The 19,517-nt window shown below is 37.6% G+C and overlaps 1 protein-coding gene across 1 annotated transcript in view; it reads right to left on the reverse strand.

The window, feature by feature from the left end:
- Positions 1-1,301: 1,301 nt before the first annotated feature.
- Positions 1,302-19,517, reverse strand: part of LOC145983594 (KICSTOR complex protein SZT2-like) — a 605,385-nt gene continuing 587,169 nt past the window's right edge. Inside the window, exons 33-35 of the mRNA XM_083116658.1 lie at positions 16,704-16,881; positions 14,805-15,043; positions 1,302-1,375 (exon numbers count right to left, since the gene is read on the reverse strand). Coding sequence (XP_082972784.1) covers positions 1,302-1,375; positions 14,805-15,043; positions 16,704-16,881 — 491 coding nt within the window. The remainder of the gene's footprint in view (positions 1,376-14,804; positions 15,044-16,703; positions 16,882-19,517) is intronic.

Genomic DNA, 19,517 nt, shown 5'->3' on the forward strand with positions numbered 1-19,517 from the left:
TTTACCGGCTGTAGCGAAAATTGTAATCTGATTAGTTTGGGTCGGGAGAAAACGAATTAAAAATTCCAACCGGATCAGATTCTAGTCATGTACGTTTGAGCAGATCCGAGATTGTGCGCAAAAGCGGTCGAACAATGGGGAATGGAAGAAAGCTTGCAGGGAAACTGGTGACCAGAGGTTGGAATGGAATTCGAAGTTAACAGAGGACAGCTCAGCTTGTGATAGCATAACATACAGATTTGTTAAGGACTCTATATTCCTTCGGTGGAAAATTTTGACCGAGGTAGGTGTTGGCGAACGGTAATAGGAAGAATCAATAATGCCCATATACGTTCGTTGTTCCGAGTGACTTTTCAAAAAATTAAGTACGAAATCAGCTGTTTCTTTGTCGATATTCCGAAACCCAGTGCAAAATCCCTCCGTGATTACAAGCTTAAAGTACTTAGTAGTTTGGATGCTACCAGTGCACAGCAAAAATACGTAAAACTTATATGTATACAAGTCTTTTGGTGCACATGCACGAAGCAAAATTGCTCTTTATGTTAAGATGCCATTTCGTGAGCATCGAGGTGCGTTGCGGAATTGTGCTTACACTTTCATTGCAAAATTGCATGAATGTAAATAAGTGAAGGTTCATCTCAAAGCAAAGATTATCTTAGATTGAACGTACTTGGAGATGTAAATCTAATGCATGTATGCTACTAAAGTGCTAGGTCCGAGCAAGGCAAGTACAGTACAGTTAAGTAACATGTAGGATGTTTGATCGGCATCCATATCCGAGAAAGAATAGGATTTCTTCGTGTAGTTACTGAGGATAAACAATATTAAACTTGAAAGAAGTGAAAGGAATTATTTGATACAGAATATCAAAAATATTATCATGTAAAAGTCGTTTAGTGTTGCCCATGTAAAGAGGCGGATGTGAAATAATGTTTCTATAATTTTGTGAACATGTATGCTCGAGTTCATAAGTATCATGATAATAATTTGCAAATAGTGAAGTTACAAATAACGATAGAGTAAGACAACAAATATTGAACATAAATAAATATCAATATTATCTATCAATACTTAATTGTTGTGACCTCTGTAAAGGTCAGCACAAAGTTAATACTCTGGTGATGGTTTCTGCCTAGATATAGAGGTGAAAACATAATAACATTTCTATGAGTTTGTGAACAGTCACACTCAAGTTCGGGTGCCATGCAAATAAACTGCATGCAGTGAAGTTAAGATTAATGGTTGTGTCTAATATCATACTTTGATTATAAATAAATATCAATGGTATTATCAATGAATATTTAATCGTTGTGGCCAATGTGAAGTGTCAGCACAATCTCTATGCTCTCATGATTTTGCAAACGGGTACACTCTTCTGTAAATATTTAGAAATAGCAAATATAATAGAACTGCAATTGATGGTTGAGTGAAGTGTTGGGTCTTCAACCATAATCCACTCAAGAGTGTTGTAGAAGTGCCGGCACACAAATTATTTACAAAATATAATAACATAACGGATATTTTGAGTATTTTCTTAAAACAATATTGACAAAAAAAAAGAGTAGGATTCTTGTGAAACGTTTTTATTTGTCCAAGAACTCAGGTAAAATTTCATTAATGTCACTGTGCTAAGTACAAAAATAATAAACATAGTAATTTGTAACTTGTACACTCTTGTCCATTGGTAGTCGTTCCTAAACTCCTGCATGTACAGTGTGGATGAAACTCCTGCATGTACAGTGTGGATGATATCTGAACTTGTGATAATTTTGATATTCTTTTCAGGAAGTGGTGTTGAATGCTCACCGAGCATATAACCTGTTTCTTATAAACTTGCGATTTGTACATCCAGTTGGATAACCGGTTAGGGGATATTGAAGTTCAGAAGTAGTAAGGGAAAACTTAAATAAAATAATTTCAGGAACAATTTGTTTTCGTGGGTACTATATTTTCTAAGGGATTTCAGTTATCAAACCAGTGGTCCATCAATCCTGCTCCTAGCGCTGTGGGCCAGTCACACATAGACAGGGAAGTAGAGTGGAAATTGAAAGTTGGTATGGGGGAAAGGGGTTTGTGGTTAGAGTTGGTTGTCTTTGTGAAGCGGGTGGTTAGCAGGGTGAACACACCGTCAGCTTAATGTCTCAAGTAGTTTACTGTTTAAGTTAGCTCAGGTCATGTTGTTTGGTGTTTTGCATTATTTGTAGAGCAGTAATGGCCAAGAAGCACACGATACAGATCTGCAACAAGAATTTGAATCCCTCCATCTTGACACAAACTCAAAAGACAAACCTCATTTTGTGGGTCAGATAAACTTTTCGAGGAGTTTTATGAACGGTTGTGAAAAATAAAGCTGTTGTGATAAATAGGTACTTCTTGCATTCCTCAACTTCAGCATAGAACTAACATCGTATCAATCCATAGGATTGTATGTTTATTTTATTAAGTCTCTCTGAACGCTTCATGTTGACCAGGGCATTCACTTGTTTTTCTCTCAGCTGTCTCAAGCCTCTTAGGCATGTTTACAATGCATTGTGTTGTGCCATGCAAACCTCCTGAGCATTCAGGAAATAGGTAACACTTCTGGGTTTGGTGTCAGCGGTTTGCATGGTAGCAATTATGATAATAAACACGATTCGGCGATTCGGCATCGAGGAAGAGCTCGATGGCCAGGGAATATAGAGGTGAGACAAGCTGGGAAGGGGCTGGACTTTGGGAATTGAGTGAGTAGAGAGAGGAGGTCAGCAAGACAGGAGGTCGATAGTGGAAGCTCGCTTTGGTCAACACTTAGAGAGAAGCTCACAGAGGACTTCGCTATTTTCGATTCAGCTCAGAGACTTCAGTTAGACAGGTAATTATCCTACACCCAGCCATGATACAGGTTCAACGGTTCACAAAATCCAACGAGTTGCCATTGTCTTTTCAGTAGTTTAATTCCTTTTGTGTAATTTGTACCTTTCGCATGCCAAGCAATAACTCGTCATGTCAATGACGAGTGGTCTCATCAAGAGGATGAATGATGAGTAGTTTACATCACCCCATCAGTAAACTGGTTCAGATCCCTTCATTCTATAGAATGACACGTGGTGGAGATTTGCGGGTCTTTTCATTTTCTTTTGTAGAAATGAAAAGAAATTGTTAGCCAGTTTAAATTTAACCCCACCCCAATAGCTTGACACGTGGTGGAGTGCTTGAGGCCTTTTCAATTTTTCGGAAATGAAAAGAATTTCAGTTAATGTTAACCAGTTTAGAATTATTCCCCACCCTAAATTTTGACACGTAATGGAGTGCTAGTTCATAACCCACCCCAAATTTTGACACGTAGTGGAGTGCTAGTTCATTACCCACCCCAATCATTTTGCTCATTTATTTAGTTTCGTTAGTATGTCCTTGCCAAAATTAATTTTGAAAATACATAGGACTTAAAGCTTTTGCATTTATGGAGGGAGAGGAAGTTATTGGTGCCATGATAGATGTCGAGCTTTCACCTTGCTGATGAACTCGACGAAACATTAGATCAATTGTTAGATATAGCACGAGGGACTACAAGTTTTAATTTAAATGTCAGCGGTCCAGCTGCAAGTTCCACCCCCAAGTTTAAACGTAGTCCAATTTTAACTAGACGCCTTCAGCGAGAATTATTGGAAAAACAGAGATGTGAACCACAATTAGAGCAACAGGATCAGGATTTTAGAAATTTAAACCAAACACAATTCGCAACAATGGCTCAGTCGCAGTTTGTTCCCCCAACTATTTTAGAGGGTATCCCATTTCAAGGGATAGCCGGGGAGGACGTTTCAAAATTTTTAGATAAAGTGGATAGCCTTGCCATATTAAATGGATGGAATAATGCCCGTAAACTGGAATTATTTCCAGCCCTTCTGGCCGGGCCAGCATTACGATGGTACCAGACGTGGAGAGATGGTACAGAAGATCAGGAAGTTACTTACGAGGAGATACAGAAGAAATTTAAAGACGAATTTACAGGGTCCTTGGATCAACTCCAGATCGAGGAGCAAATTCGTTATAGATTACACAAAGAAACTGAGCCAGTTACGAATTATGTTCGGGACAAACAATTACTTCTACTCAGGGCAGACCCCAAAATGAGTATTCAACAACAGATCAAACAGATCATATTAGGCTTACAGGTGGATTACATGAAAGATATCCACCATAAAGAGTATGAGTCCGTGCATGGGTTGCTTAAAGATTTAAAATCCTTTGAGAAACTCCAATTTTTGATGAGACAGCGCAAGCTGAAGGAATTGAGGTACGAAGATCAAAGAGAGAGTTTATTCTCTCCTTTGCATAATCCATCAGCACTTTCGCAACAGCAGCAGATTTTACTGCAGAGTAACAATCTGGTTACTGCTGAGTCAGCGCAAGCGCGACCCACTTCAGACATTGAGGCAAAATTCAAAGCGTTGCAAAAGGAGGTTGAGCAACTAAAGTTATTTAACAATCCTCACAATACCAAAGCTCAAGTCCAGGCTCAGGAAACTGGTCTGGAAGCAAGATTAGCCAGTCTCACTTTGAGATTGGATAGCATGGAGGACCAAAACCAGAACCCTGGCACCGACTCATCTACTCCAAAACAATTTAGAGAACATTATAATAAGGATAATTATCGGTCAAGTAATAATTATAGAGGCTCCTATCGGGGTAATAATAATAGACGACAATTCAATAGGGGGTACAGGAATGGACGTAATAATAATGGTAACAACTCAGATCGCAATAGGCGATACGGTAATACCCAACAATGGCGAGGACGTGGAAACTTCCGCGGACAGAACTCGCGGGGTTCCTCGTCTTCAACAGGGCGAGACCAGGAAAACAGGGAAGAGCAACGGGGGAGACCACGCTGCTCAATTTGTAATTACCCTAATCACACAGCAGCCACTTGTTTTCAGAACACGGAGGCTTTAAACGAACAATGACTGCCCATAGAAGAGACGTATGCGCAGATTTAGTTGGCAAACAGATATCAGTCTCTACTTTCCCCTATGAGGAATTAATTTATATTAACACAGTATTAGGGGGACAACGTCAGAGGTTTCTCGTGGATTCCGGAAGCCAAGTATCCGTCACCAGTGATCGAGGCATTCCTACAACCGCCAAACGTTTCAAAATTCATACGGCCATAAGGGGAGTTGCCAAAGAACAAATTGAAATTAAAGAGATTGTCCTATTAACTTTTGCAATAAACGGCCGCAATTTTACCCATCCTTTTCGGATGATTCCAAATTTTGAACATGGGACAATCCTGGGAAACGATTTCTTAAGAGCTCATAAAGCAAATTTGGATTTTGATCAAAATCGACTCACATTGAGGAGATTTGGTACTCCTCCGCGAAATCAGTTAAGGACGGAACACCGAAAGACCTTTGACGTTTCCATAAAAGTTGCTAATCTGATCAGGGATTTATATGTGCCGGAATTTGTAACTTCCAGACAAATTAGAATCAAACCTAGATCTCATTTGTGCATTCCTGTCAAATTGACAAATTCTAGTAATCAAAATTTAACTTATTTGGAGCCAGATTTACAGTTTCAAATGGACACAGGCTTAATGGTGCCTCGAGCCATTGTAAATCCGGAGTCATTTTTAATTTGGATTACTAATCCAAATTCTTACAAAGTTAAAATTAGGAAAGGGGCACGCTTAGGTACCGCAGAGGCATGGCAAAATCCAGTACCAGCTTCACGTCATATTGCAGACGACGAAGGACCTAACGTTATGGTGACCAAGGAGACTGGCACCGTGACAAAACCAGTGCACGACATTACTAAATTTGACATAAATCCAGCATTAGAACCCGATCAGAAATTGCAACTTAGACAATTATTAGAGCAATATGTAGATGTATTTTCTTGGTCTGAGCAAGACATTGGTTGTGCCACTAATTATACGCATCGTATAAAGTTAAAGGACGATTCGGAATTTCACGTCCCAGCCTACCCTATACCAGTTCACCTGCGTAAGGAAATTAACCAGCAAATTGACAACTTGCTAGAAGCAGGGGTTATCAGTCCTACAACATCACCATACAATTCACCAGTTTTTCTTGTCAAGAAGAAGTTCAGGATGCATCCAGAAATAGTTTAGTCACTAAAGACGACAGTATAGATTTGCCGAAGAATATTTTATCCGTTAAAGATAGAGTTCAGAAATTTGCCGTAAGCAAGGATCCTAATTTTGATCAAAACAGTCGCAAAATGGAAAGTGAATTGCCTATTTCACACTGTGTTCAGCCAGTTGTAAAAGTTAAAGAGTTATTTGCGAATCAGTCACCAGTAAAAGTCGAGAAAGTTTCAAGTGTTACTTTAAAAGCAGAAAGTAAGCCAAATTTTCAGGTTCCCGAACCTGTTGTATCGTTTACAGACCATATTTTTTACGACTTCACGTTCGCCTAGAATTTTATATTCATTACGATTTAAATTTTAAGTGTAATTCATTTTTTACGTTTGATTGTACCTTATGCAAGGTTTATTAGTCATTTAGTTTGCTAACAGCTTCCCAACTTTTGTTATTTTACGAGCACGGAAGTGTTCAAGTAAACACGCTGTCGCAAAGCGCAACGAAGTTTTTTTTCTTTTCATCTCATCCAATTTATTACGTCATTTCAAAGACCTTGACTTTATTTCGAACTCCCGCAGCGCTTACTAGACTTTGTTCGTAGTAAGTTAAAGTTTTGTAAACAGTTACGCGTCATTCAATGTATCAGCGAACCATCGCCTTGCATTTTCTTCTTCCGCACCTTTGCTTGTTGCCCAAAGCAACGATTTTTTTTCGTTCGCTATCCCGAACGGAACCCGAACGTACCCGAAGTCGCCGATCACGGCAGCGAACTTGCAGAGCTCTCGTTGTCGCCATAGAGAAATTTTCAGTTACGTCCAGCGACCACAAATGCAACCTTGCACAATTTAGAATGTCTGGTATCAGCGAATTCCTTTCTCCGCACGGAAGCTCCCGAGTACTTTGAACACGCTAGAAGCTTAGAAAACACTTAGCATTGAGATTACATCAGCCAGGGGCGGTCGTCCATTAAAATTTTAGGGAATCAGTTTAGTTACGCATATAGCCATCAGAATTTGATTCTTACGATAGAACGTTATGTCAACAATGTTAGGGATATTTTGTCTTACATAGGTAAATTTTTCCATAAACCGTCGCATTTATGCACTTCAGACTAATCACGACCAATAATTTTCAACGAATCAACAAGACGATTTTTTTTTTGCGTTTTTCTCGCAAAATTTTCCCGTTTTTCATAGAGATATTTATAGTAAGTAACATTTTTGGGAAATTGACGCATTTTTTTATTAGTATCAGGATAAAGATAAACGTAATTTCGATACAATCAGGGAAATTTTACAAAAGGGCAATTTTAGCACTTTATGCACATAGAGTAATCAAGATTATTAGCAACAGGCCCAGGCTAAGCCTCGGTGATTAGCACAGGCACGTGCAGCGAAAGTCGCCACGGCATCGTTAGCCTTTCCAAATTTAAACAGAGTGGGTTACCACAATGTTATCATTTGAGAAAGTTTTTTATTATTTTTATTGTGTTTCAAATTTGAATTTCACCTTTTTTAATTCCCTGATGCTATATTTGTTACCACCTGGAGTTTCAACGAAACTCAGAAGTAGCATTTAGAACATGCTTGCAACACTTATCTTTGTTTATTAATTCTACATTTTGTAATTTTGAAGTGAAGTCTATTACTGACAATAAATTATTTCAGTTTATCAGAACACGCAATGGTATTTTAATATCAGGTTCAGGTCAATTTATTGTCATTCAGAATTTGAATAATAATTTGAACACGCACAGATCAGTTCAGCTTACCGAAGGCCAATCTTTATTTTTTAATTATCAGGATTTTTCGCAATTATTGTGGATCAACAAATTTTACACACAAGAATGTTAGCTTTCGAACAAGTAAAGATGAAGGAAATTGGATTACTACTTAATATTCCCAAGAATTTATCTGATTTCACTATTCCCCAATGGACTCCGCTTGAACTTGCTTTAAAACAACTTAATCAATCAATTAGTAAGAACATTTCATTTCAAGAATTAGTTCTAAACCCTTTGCCCATGTCGATATTAGTTTTTGTTATTTGGAATGTGTTATTAACCGCAACCCTAGGATATTATTTGTATAAACATTATCAGCTTTCTAAACAGATTCATTTAGAGCAGCGCAGTAATAATTAATAGGTTAAGGCAACACATTAATCATGGACATTAATATTTTTAATTACAGTTGGATATTTTATTTAAATTTTTCCTTATTTATTTTCAAAGAGTTATGGCAATTATTTTATTTATTTATTTTAATCATATTTTATTTTTGATGAGACAATTTAATTTAATTTTAAAGAAAAGGCAGTGGAAATTAGTTGGTTTTGTGTACATGCATACTTGAATTATATATACCCATCCTATTGCAATTTCCTTTCTTTGTCATAATTTTCCCTTTATTCAACCTAACCTGTCTATACGGAACGCCAGGGACAAGCAATGCCTACACCATCCATGGGCATTTTTCATTACGGACATCCGCAGGCAGTCTACTATTACCAGGCAGAAAGACTGAGTATCATTCTACGAGGGAGACATGCAGACATTTTAAGTACTATTTCAAGAAGAGACTCGTCACCACCAATTTGAGGGAGACATGCAGACATTTCTATTTATTACTGCACGGAGACTACCTTTTACAGGAAGGATGTAGTCAACCATACATTTCCCAGTATAGCGGACTATACATTATCAACAACACCTAGTGATGGAGCTAGATAAAATTTCCCTCCACACTGTTTGCAGTTAAAACAACAACTTTTCCCCATCTCCCAAGTTCTACGGGTAATTTATTACATTTTTACATTGCCCCAATGCAGTCAAGACGACAAGCAATCCAGAAAGAAGAGGAAGCAGAGAAAACATACATTCTACAACCAGCAGTTCTGGTCACAAACAATAATTACAGAATTGTGCTACAGTGTTTCTACACATACACATGTGAGCTCCTATCATGTGTATCTATTTGGTCATTTAACATGCATTATGGGAAACAGTACTTTTCCATAGTCCTTATATACATTTTCAGTTTTGTGTCATGCATAAGAACTAGTTTTATATGCATTTAAGTTTACATTACACTGCAAGGAAGCTACAAGCATCAGTGATGTCAATTGACCAGTGCATCAGTTAGTGCATATTTTGGTTTTAAGAAGAAGCTTTTTATAATGGATATCCAATTGCACATGCAAGCTATAACAAGCATAGCTACAGTACTTTCAAACATTGCAGACAGTATGCTTTAGTTTTATGCAAATGTTTTTTCCAAATAGTTAATTGTGTTTTACCAATATGGTACATAATTAAAAATACAATTGCACATTGAACATTTTCTGATATTTTCAATCAGAGTAGACAGTTGATAAAATACTGCAAGATTATTTTTTTTTTATGTGTGTGCAGACATACAAAGGTATTCACCAAGCCATATATATGTATACAGTGTACAGATTAACGTAGAAAAGAAAATGGAACGCTATAATTAAGTTTTACCAGCGACAGTTATCAGTGTAACCAATTATATACATTGAATAGTGTATAATACTACATTGGAATGTGCAACACAGCCATGCAAGTTCATATATTCAACGATGTTAGGAGTGCACTAGCTAGGTAGTTCGTAAATCATACGCACTTTGATATGATCAGGTTTTCACACGGACAAAACAGTGAGATGTGACAATGTTTTACATGCTTACTTACGTGTACTTACTTGTGCACCTTTTTAAGGTTTTTCTATGTGTTTGAAAAGTCTATATCAAGTGGAAATATACATAAACATTGTGAATTCCGTTCCATCTTGCACGACGCTCCAACCGTTGGCCTTGCGGAAGACACAGAGTCTCTACCGCGTGGCGAGACATCACAGACTCTTGACTAGGAGCAGGTTGATGAGCGATTGTACATAATACACATTACGTACACGCACATGTGATGCATTAAGAGTTTTTCGCTTAACGACACGAACTTTTGTGATTTCTAGTCCTATAATAGTATATATTATTGTTTTTTACATCGTATAAACATACAAATTTGTTAGTATTAAGGGTATTATTCATTTTAGAGTTTAGGGAATAAAATTTTTTTTTGTTTTCATTCAGGCTACGGCAAACAACAGATAGTTATGGTGGATTTTCTTTTGTATATTTGTTTTTTTAAGAAAATATATGGAATTGGCGAACCTGAGTCATGTCAAGCTTTGCGATTTGACTTTTAAATTTTCAAAGGAGAAAATTTTTCCTAAGAGGCGCGAACGTATCAATCCATAGGATTGTATGTTTATTTTATTAAGTCTCTCTGAACGCTTCATGTTGACCAGGGCATTCACTTGTTTTTCTCTCAGCTGTCTCAAGCCTCTTAGGCATGTTTACAATGCATTGTGTTGTGCCATGCAAACCTCCTGAGCATTCAGGAAATAGGTAACACTTCTGGGTTTGGTGTCAGCGGTTTGCATGGTAGCAATTATGATAATAAACACGATTCGGCGATTCGGCATCGAGGAAGAGCTCGATGGCCAGGGAATATAGAGGTGAGACAAGCTGGGAAGGGGCTGGACTTTGGGAATTGAGTGAGTAGAGAGAGGAGGTCAGCAAGACAGGAGGTCGATAGTGGAAGCTCGCTTTGGTCAACACTTAGAGAGAAGCTCACAGAGGACTTCGCTATTTTCGATTCAGCTCAGAGACTTCAGTTAGACAGGTAATTATCCTACACCCAGCCATGATACAGGTTCAACGGTTCACAAAATCCAACGAGTTGCCATTGTCTTTTCAGTAGTTTAATTCCTTTTGTGTAATTTGTACCTTTCGCATGCCAAGCAATAACTCGTCATGTCAATGACGAGTGGTCTCATCAAGAGGATGAATGATGAGTAGTTTACATCACCCCATCAGCTAACTGGTTAACCTGCTAGATACTTTTAAGATCCCACGAACTTTAAGGTTCGTTACGACATCAAAGATTGATCACCAGGGACCAGAAACACTGTGTAAGTCATAACAAGATTATAATAATTAATACCCTTTGAAAACGGGAGATCATATTTCATTTACTGCTTATGATGATATATCATTTATGTGATTATGTGATCCATACTTTAATAAATAATAATACGTTAATAATAACAATTATCTTATAATTTAGCCTAAACGATTCTTCAGGAAAGAAAGGAGGTGTAAACTGACCTCCTTGGGATGTCCCATTTATGGGTCAAAATATTATGGTCAACGTATATTGTCTATTTCCATGTTATTGCATGTTCTCCAGGTATTTCCATCTTTGACAGCCATAAATGCTTCGAACTACTTTTCTTTCGAATACACGTAGTTTGTTGGTATCTTCGGCACTGATATTCCAACTTTCTAAGTCATATACCACCACTGGTCTTATTAGTGTTTCATATATTTTCATTTTTGTTGATCTTGATATTAGTTGCGATTTTAATAGTGTGAGATTTGGAAAGTATGCTTGATTTCCTACCATGATTCTTTTTTTGTATCTCTTCACTAACTCTTATTATTATTAATTGTTGATCCAAGAGAGACAAAACATTCAACCCCTTCAAATTTATAGTTGTCAATTTTTAGATCTTATATATGGTTTCTTCCTTTTCTTGCTGTCATTTTCAGATATTTTGTTTCACTTTCATCATCACTTTCTTTCCATCTTGAATCAAATTCATACCAATTTATTTTAGCCTATTCACATTTCGTGCCATTTGAACTATGACATCAGCATACACACAAACCTGTTTAGTTTTGTAGAAAATATGACCCTTCTCTTCAAAGAATTGAAAAACTCCCTGCAGAGCAATCTATCTTCTATATATATAAAAATGAATGTATGTATGTGTGTATGTATGTTTGTTTCAGCATAACTCTCGAACACCTGGAGCGATTTCAACCAAACTTGGTACACATATCACTTGCAATCTGGAAAGAAATACTGTGGAGGTAAGACACCACTGGCACCCCTAGGGGTGGGGTGGGAAGGGGGTGACATGTAAAATGACCAATATTAGTGTGGAATCCATAGTTTTCAGGGTCGCTAAGATGAATAGTGACACTCCCAATGCTGTTCAACTCCAAGTTCATCACCTATCAGAATGGGGGAGAGAGGGGGTTAAAAATTAAATGTAAAAAATGACCTAGATTAGTGTCAAATCCATAGTTTTCGGGGTCACTAAGCTAATTGGTGACATTCACGATGACCAAACTTGGTACACACATGACTTACAATCTAGAAAAAAATACTGTGGGAGGTAAGACACCCATGACACCAATCGAGGTGGGGGTGAGAAGGGGGTGATATTTAAAAATAATCGAAAACCAAAGATATTAGTGTGGAACCCATAGTTTTCGGGGTCGCTAAGATGAATAGTGACACTCTCAATACCGTTCAACTCCCAAGATACCTGTGGCACCCCTAGGGGAAGAGGTGGGAATGGGGTGACATGTAAAATGACAGATATTTAATGTGGAATCCATAGTTTTCAGGGTCGCTAAGATGAATAGTGACACTCTCAATGCCCTTCAACTACAAGCACCTCTGCCACCTTTAGGGGTGGGGTGGGAAGGGGGTGACATGTAAAAATAATCGAAAATGACAGATAATAGTGTGGAATCCATAGTTTTTGGGGTCGCTAAGATGAATAGTGACACTCCAAATACCGTTCATCTACAAGACACCTCTGGCACCCCTAGGGTAGGGGGTGGGAAGGGGTGACATGTAAAATGACCGATATTAGTGTGGAATCCATAGTTTTTGGGGTCACTAAGATAAATAGTGACACTCCTAATGCCGTTCAATTCCAATTTCATTTTACACTATAGTTAGAATTTATTATTTTCCTGTCTAATAGAATATTGGGATAAATAAATACCCGGGCAATGCTGGGCAATCAGCTGGTATTAAATAAAGTAGCTGACAATGCATCTCTTTGACGTACACCTCTGTTTTATTGAAATGGTTCTCTGACTCTCCCACTTATTAATACTTTAGCATGTGTCGTATTTATAGTTATTTTACAAGGTTTACTATTTTCACTGGAATGCCTTCATTTATCATATAATTAAGTAATTTTTGTTTGGATATGCTATCGAATACTGGTTTAAAATCCACAAATAGCATATGTAGATCTTGCAAGTACTCATGGAATTTTTCGATTGCCTGTCGTATAACAAATATTTGGTCTAAAGCTCCACGGTCTCTTCTAAATCTACATTGGTATTCACCTATTATTTTTTCAGCACCTCTCAACCTCCACCACAATATAAACAGTAGTACAGTATTGAAAAGTAGTTGATTTATGAGAAATGTGATAGATGCACCAATGAAAATAAGGAGAGAATCCTGAGTTTTCATAGCCCAGTATGAGTGGTAATAGTGCAAGATTTCAGCCAAAGTGGACAGGCAAATTACAACAGCACATCTAGTGGCAGCCAAAGAAGAGCATGCCAAGCAACCGTGCAACAAGTTCCAACAAGGATGGTGGCAGTGGCTACCAAAATTAATAAAACTACAAAAAACTGCTTCATGGGAAAAGTGAGTACTAAGGTTCTCTGTATTTATTTACCACTGCATTACTCATTCCTTAAATATGAATATCAAAAGCTAGTTGATGTGAGTTCCCTGCATGGAGGGTCTGTAACAACACATATGAAACTTGTAATTTGGACGATGATGACTCAGTAATTTGTTAGGTAAACGTCCAATGGTTTCCGTGGCTGAGGTGAATGTATGATGATATGGGGGGAATAAAACGAGAGGGAGTAAGAGAGGCAGGGCTTTTTGGACGGAGTAATCAGAGTGAGAAGGAAGTCGATAGATGGTGGAGGAGAGACTACTTCTTCCTGCCGAGACTGGGTACTGCCGAGACTCATGAAGTCTCCCATTCTCAGTCAGAAGGTATTGGTAAAATGTAATCTCTCGTGTCATTTCCCTAAGTATCACTGTATCCATTTTAGTATCCCTGTACACCTCGCAGGGGGAGTTTATGCTAAGCGAGTGGTGTACCTGAGGGTTACATTACGTGGCGGAGATGCGGGACAAGGGTCGAACCGTGTTACCACTGTTATTCCCAAGTTGCTGTTGTGACCTTGCATAGCTTTGAGTTAACACAGGGCTTCGAAGGGGAGTTGAAAAGGCACGAGGCCCAAGTTCTCCAATAGACGGACCAACAGCATTTTCTGCCAAATTGATTAGCCTATCCAATGTTTCATCTAATTCATTCTCAAGTTCGATGAACGACATGAAACACCATTAACAGTATTTGCGGATAGTAACTCCCTCCAAAAAAAACCAAAAAAAACACGACACTAATTCTAACATGTCACTAAGGTAAAATACACCCCCCTCCTCTCATTTTACAGATCAGTTTCTATCTGTCATTTGTACAAACTTATTGGTAGAAAGCACATTAGCACCTTCCCAGGTAATGATAACAGCTCTAAACAGCAGTCCAAAACAGAAACGGCAGAGAGGGAAGGGAAGAGGGGCAAGGATGGGTGGGAAATGGAAGTGGTAGAAGGAAGAATAGATTAAGATCAGTCCTGTACAACTTCGTTCGTCAGTTCTGGTTTTACAAATCTAGGAATGTTACATCCAATTGCCTCCTTCCTTAGACACTGTTCTTATGTTTCCTTAGATGTGGAAAAATGTAAGAATGAAGAAACATATTAGATCATAAATTAACTGTCAACACCATTATGTACTTACCATCCTCAGTACCTTGGCCACTTTCAATAATACTTGACACTTCACTCCGTGGACCAGGAGTTGAAGGTGCACTTGAGAAATGACGTCTTCGAGATGCGGAAGTTAGTCTAGAAGGTGAAGTGTCTCTTACTGAAGTAAAATCATCTGATTTTATAGCTCCTGGTTTTACTTCACTCTGTTTGAAATCAGAGTCTCCAATTTCTTTACTTGGTTCAGAAGAGCAAGCAATTGAAGAACATCTGTGAACAATTGTAAGAAAAATTCAACAAACGGTTTAAATTTTACTTAAGTTATGTCTAAAATTAATAACACCAGTCTGTACCCTTCTGTATTTATGTCAAAGAAAAAGTGTTGGAGCTATGTGCATTTGATGTGAAATGACCAAAAAGATGCCCAGAAAGTCTGAAGTTGGTTACAATTTTTGAAAGAATAAAATTCATATTATATGTTCCAATAATATAAAGTGCATTGATGGTCAAATGAACTGACTGCAAATTTATCTGCAACATAAAATACCTACACAATACCAATTGTATACTTTACTATGAAAAGGACAAATATTCACCAACATCTTCCTAACTTTCCACCTTAGTTTTCCTTCTGTACTCCTGGGTAGAGGTGTTTCAGAATATAAACGACCAGTAGTTGGCCAGAATCATACGGTTCCACTCCTCTGGTCTCTCCTTTCCGATGAGGACAGTTATTGGTGAAAACATTCAACATGTTCATCCAAAATCTCACTGCACTTGAAGAGGATGAAATCAAGGTGAGAATGTAGTAACTGAATTTTGAATTACCTTCTGCAAACTATGTATGTTTTCTTATGTCAGAAGGGGATTGCAACCAATTCCTGATGAGTGGGTTGCCTAGGAAATTCATCATGAAAATCTTGAATGCATTCCAGGTATCATTCTCACAGCTTTCCTCAACTGAGTCCAAATCTTCATCTTCCATAAGCTTTAATGTTTTCAGGGGGGGTCTCTCCAATGGCATACCTTGTAATGTCGTCACCTTGTAATCATTTCGTAAATCATCTACTTCGGAATAGAAATCTTGAAACTATTCCTGGTGTTTACAAAAGAGACACATTGTAGCATGATGCTGAAGTAGCCTTTCAGTAAAGAACAAGAGTGTGACCTATTTTTAGACACCGAACAAGATCATCTAAATCAGCATGAGTTAAGAGATGATATTCATAGAATTCTTAATTTGTCAAAAATTGTTTTCAGGCCAGAAGTCACATGAATTCTTGTTGATAAACTATTAGACAAAACAAGATTCAGCAAAATGGGAATACCCAATTGTTATGCCACATATCGCAAGAAACAAAAGTGGAAAAGTGTCATAACAAGAGAACTGCAGGTAATAGAAAGCTTTTGAATATTTCTATTAGGTATATATCATCTCTTTTCTGTGTACCAAAAACTAATTTGCCCAGTGTAATTAATTGTTATTGCAATATTGTAAGCAAAAATTATAAAATTTGATATTTGAAACTACAGCAGTACATCCATAATGCTGAATTCTCATTGAAGACTTATATTCTTATTTTTCATACTTAAGTAACACATCAGATTTTAAAATATTAATTCTGCACACTACAACATGTTACAAATAACTAACAATTCCCATCATTGCTCTTCCTGGATTTCAAGACAGGAGTCTGTTACTTGGCATTGTAGAAGTTCTCCCCCACCAAACATCTCAAAATGTTGTATGAGTTATAAGCACTTGGATGGAATAACAGTCCAAAATGTTGTATGAGTTATAAGCACTTGGATGGAATAACAGTCATCAAGAAATATTTCAATTTCTACTTACAATTAACACTTTAACCATGTTTTGTTATGTTGAAAACATACCAACATGGAAGAGTTACTAAAATATATCATATCATACCTTGACTGATATTCCTGCAGGTCTTCAGACCGATGTATGTCATCTGCACTTGTACTTTGTTCAATGGAGGCTGTTGTTGACAATGCCTCATTTTCATTGGCTTCATGTGGCACTGTTTCTGAAGTTGATACATTTCTCTCATCCAGATTTAAGAATGTTTCCATGGATTTTGACTCTTCTATAAAATAGAAATTTATATGTTACTTGCATAATATGCAAACAGCAATGTAAGGATGGGGAAGATTAATCAGTATCAGTTGATACAGGCATACTGATTCATCAGTTTATCAGCAAAATTACCAATATTCTTATCAGTCTGCTAATCTGCAAATAGTCTATGATTTAGTACCAAATTCTGCATTTTTTTAAAATTATTTTATGAATACAAACATATAAGTCACATGTCCTGGTTTTGTAATGTAAATTTCTGAATACAGTGGAACCTCGATTATACAGTTTTCAGGGGACCAAGCTGAAAAAAACTTAAAATGGGGAGAAAATGTAAAATTGAGAAAAATTTTATGACACTTTGCTATGTTGGGACCATCAAGATTGGATGTATAATGTGGGAAAATCTAAAATCTGAAAATGTAAAATTGGGGTTTCACTGTATACAGCTTCTTTTTCAAAGCAAAGGCCCATTGTAATTATCAGTTACAAATATTAATTAAGGAGGTTACTGAACCATTCATATTCCTCTTGGAACATTTACAACTTTATATGATCTGTAGAATATTGGTTACTGCTATCAGAAAACTTCTATATCAGTGATATATCTATATCAGCAAAAATTGCATATTAGTCCATCCCTACAGCAATGTAAATTTTACAACAAACACATTATACACACACCACAATTTTCCACTAGCCAAAACAGGGTGCCCAAAAATAAGCAGCATAACTTCAGGAATGTGTTCCTCATATGCAAGCAATGAAAAAAGTTTACATATAAATCTGGAAATGCTACATTTCCAACTTATAGGCTTTCACAACATGTGTGAACCAGAATGTATTTATCTCCCATCGGTGATCCATGAAACAGAGAGATCTTCACAGTACCATACAGGAGATGTTCAAAATGTTCACCTCCTGCCTCAAGATTGTCACATGGATTCACAAACACACTCCCAAATTCCTGCCTCTACAGCATTGCCATCCGCCAAACCATACATTAGTGCATATCTGCTTGCTACTGATTTGTGCACATGGTTTCAACACTGTAGACTAAACATGTACCACTAACCAGACAATTATCAGATTGTGCTAAAGAGTATCTTCTGTTGCATGAAACCAGCTGTAGGAGAAAAATACATTGCAGATTGCATGTGTTGTGAAAAACTATAACTCGGAAACCAAGCACTTCCAGACTCATGTTTAAAAAAAAAAAAAACTATATTCATTGTTTACATATGAGGAACACATTCCTGAAGTTATGCCATTTATTTTTGGGACACCCTGCATAACAAATACCTTCATAACCAAGAGCTCAGAAGAAGAGGCATTTTATAGCTAAACTGTGCAAAAGTCCTTAGATTGAAAAACATTTGCGAACCTTTATTGTTTTCTTGTATATCCAATCACATGTGTTGGCTCCACCAACCATGTCTTTGGATCCAATATGGTGGCCAAGACAATTTTTGTGAACTTATTATTGCCAAAATGTCACTGTCTTCTAGTAAGCAGTGTCATGGTTGAAAGACGTCGTTGTGTTAGTGCATAATTATCCCTTCACATCCTTGTGCTAGGGAATGTTTATGTAATCGGTTATTTGTGTGCATTATTAAACATGTATTTTACATAAGATGAGTGTTTCTCCAGTTTCACAACTGCCCAACCACCGAAAGTTTGGATTACAAACTGGAACAGGGCTATGCTACCCAACATGGTCCTCCACAGTCGGATTTGTGACATTCTTTGATAGGGATTCTTGTGACATTGAGTTTTTGTGCACACACTATTGTGAACTGTTACTGTGAGTGTGTGTGTGTCATAAAGACAGTCTCTGCACAGAACTTCTTATCACACTGTGTTATTCGTATTTTCTGTTTGTTAGTTCCTCACCCGCGAGCCGCGAACAAAGAAAGTGACGTCATCAAGGCATGGTGCTGGAATGAACAAGCATCTTTCATTACCAGCGTGTAAGTGCAATTCGGTTTGCCAGCTTTCAGTCAGTTCGCGGTTCATGAACGTGTCATCATGGAGCAAATTCTTGCTGCAAAAATAGTAAACGTGAGATTACGCATCTCGAAAATAGAGTCAATTCCTGGACTTTGGACAATGCCATGATGTCATTGCATAGTGATAAAACGAAGCAACTTTCAAGTGACTGCAAGCAATTGTTAATTGATATTGCTGCAAGGGACTCTAGTGATTTTGACAAGTATGAAGGTGAATTGCGTGTGGAAGAAGACTGATTGGATAAGATCGTCTACAAGCTTCGTTCGTTACAGTTAGCGCATCAGGAAGTTTTACATCAGTGATGTCATCATCACGTGACAGCCCACCCCAGCAACAAGTAGATGAAGTTAAACTACTGAAATTGGAAATTCCTTCTTTCAGTTGATCGCTGGAGGACTGGCTAAGTTTTCACGATTTGATTAGTGCAAGTGTCGACAAAAACGTGAACCTAAGCCTCAGCATTTGAAGGTTTCTCTCAAGGGTGAGGCTGCCTTGCTTATACAATCGTTGGCAGTGACAGACGAAAACTATCAACACGCATGGAAGTTGCTAAACAACCGTTATTCAAACAAGAGGGAAGTAGTTAGCAACACTGTTCAGCGACTGGTGAATTAGCCGCAAGTGAGTGAGAACTTG

This window comes from Lepisma saccharinum, chromosome 2, assembly GCF_977018435.1.
Source record: "Lepisma saccharinum chromosome 2, izLepSacc3.1, whole genome shotgun sequence".
In the NCBI taxonomy this organism is placed as follows: domain Eukaryota; kingdom Metazoa; phylum Arthropoda; class Insecta; order Zygentoma; family Lepismatidae; genus Lepisma; species Lepisma saccharinum.